This window comes from Pinus tabuliformis, chromosome 2_1 (genome assembly GCF_031772625.1).
Source record: "Pinus tabuliformis cultivar Carrire ecotype Pingquan chromosome 2_1, CPIR1, whole genome shotgun sequence".
NCBI lineage: Eukaryota > Viridiplantae > Streptophyta > Pinopsida > Pinales > Pinaceae > Pinus > Pinus tabuliformis.
This window is the reverse complement of record NC_142299.1, coordinates 251,779,027-251,785,099: the sequence shown is the minus strand read 5'-3', so window position 1 is coordinate 251,785,099 and position 6,073 is coordinate 251,779,027. Positions and strand designations below refer to the sequence as shown.

General features: G+C 31.2%; 1 protein-coding gene across 1 annotated transcript; it reads left to right on the top strand.

Moving 5' to 3' along the window:
- Positions 1 to 576: 576 nt before the first annotated feature.
- LOC149199645 (protein LATERAL BRANCHING OXIDOREDUCTASE 1-like) lies at positions 577 to 3,102 on the top strand. Its single transcript, XM_089399430.1, has 4 exons — positions 577 to 1,016; positions 1,293 to 1,540; positions 1,628 to 1,958; positions 2,569 to 3,102. The coding sequence occupies exons 1-4, from the start codon at positions 720 to 722 to the stop codon at positions 2,827 to 2,829; spliced, it is 1,137 nt and encodes a 378-aa protein (XP_089255556.1). The 5' UTR covers positions 577 to 719; the 3' UTR covers positions 2,830 to 3,102.
- Positions 3,103 to 6,073: the final 2,971 nt, after the last annotated feature.

Genomic DNA, 6,073 nt, shown 5'->3' with positions numbered 1-6,073 from the left:
ATTACTCGTTGCCCTTCATTTTCCTTTAGAATTTCTTTTATTTTCATAATATTATTTTAATATAAATATTTGTGAATAGTTGTAAATTTATTATATTATATTTTTAGTTTATCATATATTATATTGGATTCACATACCAATTATAGTTTTATATATTTTTTATTACTATAATAAATAGAAATAGAAAATAGAATTTTTTAAATAATTTTAATATTTTATAAAAATGAGTTTAATAAATTATTTTTAAAAATTTAGTTAAAAAATTCATATATATATAATTTTTTTTTTTTAACATTAAATTTAATTTAATAAATTTCAACAGGGTAAATTTCATCTAATTACTTAATTAAATTCAACTTTTAAATTTCACTTCTATTTTATTATGAAAATTTTTAACTAAGAATTTTATTACTACACTATGTACCATAATTTATAAATACCACATTCCAACAAAAAAATTATCAGGTAAATGGTAAGTTTGTAAGGTGAATCTTGCAAGACTATGAAATTAAGTAAAACTCAAAGCAATGTAATTCTGAAGAAAAATCAAAATTGAGCCGCACCTACCATCCAATGGGTAATGTTCATCACAACCACATGCATTTGTAATACAAGTTACATTGTCCTAGTAGCAAAGCATAAATTCCATGTGGATTAAATATTGAGGCATATCTTGAGGTAAGGAGGCTGCTGCACTCGTTCGTTCTTCCTCTGCTATCATGGCCGCTGTAGACGCAAACCCTTTCGTGAATCCAAAGGGGGGCAAAGTGATCCCGGTGGAGAGTGTGCAGGAACTTGTCAAAAATCATGACCACCCAAATGCTGCTGAAGCTGTTCCCCCGCGTTACATCAGACCCCAGGAAGAGAGGCCGACGGTCTCATTAATCGGTTCTTCTGAATTCTCAATCCCTGTTATTGACATGAAGAAGCTGATTTTCTTGCAGGGACAAGAGGATCAAAGAAAACAAGAAATGGACATGCTTTCCGATGCCTGCCAGGAATGGGGTTTCTTCCAGGTGGGTAATTTCATATAGCAGCGAGATTATCTGTAGTTTAGGTAAGGGACATCTTTTTATTAAGCCTGATATATATTTATAGGTTTAGGTAATGATCGACAAAAGCCCAGTTAATTATTTCATTAAACTCAGTTGCAATCTATAAAAGGATAGCCAAATAATTCGATTGTTAATTTGTGGATCTCTGCTTATCATAAATTATGATGTTATAATGTGGAAAGTATTAGGTTTATAAAATTGGGCAAGATTGATGATCATTCATTTTTTTTTCCACAGATTGTGAACCATGGAATTCCTAATACTTTAAGAGATGACATAAAAGCTGTAGCTAAAGAATTCTTCAGCCTTCCATTAGAACAAAAGCTGAAATATGCTCCACAAGCAGGAGCCTCCCAGGGTTATGGTAAGATATTTGTGACAGCTGATGATCAAACTTTGGACTGGGGTGACTTGCTGGCTTTGGCACTCATGCCGAACAGCATTAAGAATCTTGCCCTCTGGCCAACCGTTCCCACACATTTCAGGTAACCAACATTATCAGGATTATATTGTACTATAAAATTGTATTTATGGGCCTAGGTCTTATTATAGCTTTAATTTATTAATTGCAGGGATACTGTTGAGAGGTATGCAATTGAGGTAGAAAGGGTCGCTCAAGAGGTGTTGAGTTTGTTCGCTGAAAACCTGCATCTGGAGGATTCTGATTATTTCAAGAATGTGTTTGGGTCAGAGCCCATGAATATGATGCGAATGAACTTCTACCCGCCTTGCCCTAGACCAGACCTTGTTCTTGGATTGAGTCCTCACTCAGATGGAGGGGGAATAACTCTGCTCCTGCAGGATGACGAGTCTATAGGCTTGCATGTCCGGAAGAACAATCGATGGATTCCTGTGCAGCCCATTCCATATGGACTGGTTGTAAACATTGGGGACTTGGTAGAGGTAATCATGTATCATAGTTTTATCAGTTCTCCTGCCAGCTCAAGTTTCAGTATTTAGATTTCTTTTGTTTGGATGGTTGGCAGAATGCTTGTTATTTTTTTGGTGGTTGTGTAAAATTCTTGTGAGTTTTTTTTTGGTTTTGTGTGATTTCGCAAAATAATTTAGTGGTTGGGTAAAATAGTTGTTTTTTAGATGGTTAGGTAAATTAGTGTGATTTCTTTTGTTTTTGGGGGATTTGACAAAATAATTAAGTCCTTGAATAAAATAGTTGTCATTACTTTTTAGGTGGTTGAGCAAAATTGTCATGATTTCTTTTGTTTTGAGTGGTTTTAGAAAATAATTGTGATACTCTCCATTTAGAATCAAATCTTGTAACTCTAGAATAAAATAACTTACTATATGTCAAATTATAAACCACCTAAATATTAACAACTTCCCTCTAACACTCTAACCTTTTTGGGCCACTTTCTCTTACTTTCCAGAATGGTTCCTAATGCCAAACAGATTTATCTCAGTTATAAGTAGAACTTCAGCGTAAATCACATATAAAAAAATTTATCTCATTACAAATACACACCCAGACTCTAACTTTATTTCTGTATGTATGCAGGTAATGACAAACGGGAGATACAAAAGCGTAGAGCACCGGGCAGTAACAAACGAAGAGAGAGCCAGACTTTCGATTGCTCTGTTCTATAATGCGAGTATGGATGCAGAGGTGGCTCCCTCATCGAAGTTAGTAGATGAACACCACCCATGCTTGTACAGGAAGTTCATACACGAAGAATACATTCGTTATTACATTTCCAGACAACTCAAAGGAAAACACAACCTGGCCGACTTTGCCAAAATTGATAGAACCAATAGCTAAGTTCGATAATTGTTTTTACGCAAATTGGGCTGTCTATTCTCCTCAGCAGAGATAGTCTTTTAATAAAGGTTGAGGAGGTACGTGATAAGAAATCTGTATGGTACAATGTTCTTAGTCAGAGAACAGTACTTATGATGTGAGGTGAAAGTTGTCTTTATCCAATGTTGATTAGGTATGTGATGTGAAAGGTTTCTTTTATGGAGATGTCTTAATATTTATAAAGAAGTTATGTGATATATAAATTCTTTTATCAAGTAGAAAGTTACTGTGTAATTACCTTGTTTGATATTTTTATTAAATAATATTATTTTTTAATAAAGTATGTGATAGTAGAAAGTTACTTTGTAAATATCTTTTTTGATATTTTTATTAAAGAATTTTATTTTTTAATAAATTATGTGATAGTAAAGTTACTTTGTATAATGTTTTAGTTTGAGAATTTTTCAAGAAAAGTAGAATGTTTTAATAAAATGTTGAAGAGATTGTTTAAATGTTTGGTTATATGAGTATTGGTAAAATTATAAGTCATAATTATTTACATGGTTGAATGTGTAATAGATTTAATTTAAAAAAAAAATTTAATAAATTTAATCATTTAAATTTACAATTCCAATAATTTTTAACCAAATTTAAAATAAAATTGGTTTCAAAAAGTGAAATAGTTTTTAAATAAAAAATTAGATATGTAATATGAAGCACATGTACAATAAAATAATCTTTTAATAGAAGTGATGTATTATTAAGTACATGTCCATAATTTTTATTTTTTAATAAAAGTGGAGTACACTTGTCATATGAAATATGTCTTTTATTCAACAAAACTTTTTGAAATACCAATCATGGTATTCAAGTCATGTAATTTTGCAACTTTTTTTTTTTTTGTAAGTTTAGTGGGACTATATTTTCATCATGTCCAATATATCACCCCCTTCGGGTGAGGAATGGAATGGTGACATTATCAAGGAGTGCCTCACATCACATCAAGGAGTTTCTTAACAGAATAGCGGATCACCATCTATCAAGGATCTCAAGGACGTAATTTACCTACTTTTAATAATAAGAAAAAAGACTTTATTTAAAAAAAAAGAGAAAGAGAAAAAGAGAAAATAAATAATCTAAACATATGATATCAAAGCTATATTGTGTGGGTTAAATGTATTTAAAAATATATAATTTAAATTTATCCCAATCCTAGTTTATTAAGTGTTGAAAGGTATTTAAAAACAACAAAAATGTGAATTTCTTTTTATTTACAAGATCTTGAGTTAAAATAAGATTTATGTTGTTGTTCTTTTTTCCATATATATATATATATATATGGTGTACTTTCATTTTTTTTAATGTTGGTTGAAAATAATTAAAATTGATGTGAAATATTTTCTTATTTTCTCATATATATATATATATATATATATATATATATATATATATTTGTAAGATTATAGTTTTATATTAATATTGAAAAAAATTGCAATGCATGCAAAAGTATAAAAAATATGTCTTTCCTTGACTTACCTAATAATAAACTAGACCGAAGATAATAGATAGAAAGTCTTACAACATGACCATAGTTAATAAGAATACCAAAAATAAGCATAACATCCCATAACAAAAGAGTAGTAAGGATTTACTATTACATGAACTCTCTCATAGAAAATAAAACATAACTATTATCAATAGCACATGCTATTACACCAACTCTCCAATAGAAAATAAAACATAACTATAACCAATAACATATTGAGTGTTAAGAATAAGGTAGAATGACAGGTGTTTGTAGAGCAGGTTTCTCGAGTATTATTCTAAATAGCAGCCTTCATGCTAGCCATAGGATTATCTATGAGTTGATATTGTAAGTGAAATTCCTCCATGCTTAGGATAAGCTCCTCTATTCTTTCATTGATTTTAAATAAAACTTTTCCTAGGAGGTTCTTGGTGATGTATGAACATCTCGCATGAAAAATATTTGTATTTAATTTTTATTAAGTCTAAGAAGGGTCTAGAAAACACTAGATTATATAAAATTCAAGAAAGAAAATGTAATTGAAACTAAGTGTATTTGTTTAGAATATAGTTTAAGATAGGTTCCTAAGTTTGAGAGGATTCCTCTCAACTTCCTCCAAATATGCAGGAGAAGAATTATGATGTACATGCAAATCTAACAATTAATAATCATATGTGACACAATGAAACAATGAAGAGATCAACAACAAGATCTTGGAAAGAATATTGCCATTGCATTATGAGGGAGAGGTCACATTTTATAAGCAAGGCACCTTGTTATTAACTTATTTACAAATAGTTTTGCATGGAAACAATAAAACATTATCTAGATATTTCCTTCCTTATTTTAATTTGTACAACTAGTTTGCATGAGAAAAAGTAAATACTTATTTTATATGTTTCCTTCCTCATTATAAGTTGCCCGCGAAGTTGTATGCCTTTATTGGTTGCCTAATTCCTCCCTATTTAGAGTTGGAAACATCCCTACTTTTACCACTCAATGAGGAAATTTGAACTACAATGTCTCTATAGTCATTCATTTTGCTTGTGCCTGTGTGTGTCCCTTTTGAGCCATAATGTATGATATGCATGTATGCTAGTGAGATGTCCTCATCTTGGAATCATGAATTGCATCCTTTAGCATGGGAGGTTGAAAATTAGGACTATTAAACATAGGATGTTGAACTATGACTAATTCCTCAAGGGGGAGGTGGTTCAAGGAGATTCAAATTGTTAACATTAAGCACATCATTGATTCCTAGCTGGGAAGTAAAGTCCAAGCGATATGAATTTACTCCAATGAGTTCTAGAACAATATAGGGACCATATCTTAGAGCAATCATCTTATGGTGTTGGCCCTTGAAGAATTTATTGTCAAATAAGATCCATACAGAATATCATAGTCTAAATGACAAGGGCATGTGATGTTAGTCATGCCTTTTTCTTGTATGATCCTAGGAAACTCGCAATGTAGCAGTTACCTGAATATGGCACTTAGATATGGAGTGTATAAAACACCAAGATGATTTTTTTTCTTGTTGGTGATGTGAATAACCAGAAGGGGTGATAGTCAATGGAATCTCATAGGACGCACTTGGTTGAATCACAAAACAAACTTCGAAAGGGGAGAACCCATTAGAGGAGTGTGTGGCCTATTATAACTATGTTGAATAATTTGCAAGTAGGAATGCCACTATTTGTTATTAGAAAAATACTTGAGAAGGGAGTGAACCAGAGTATG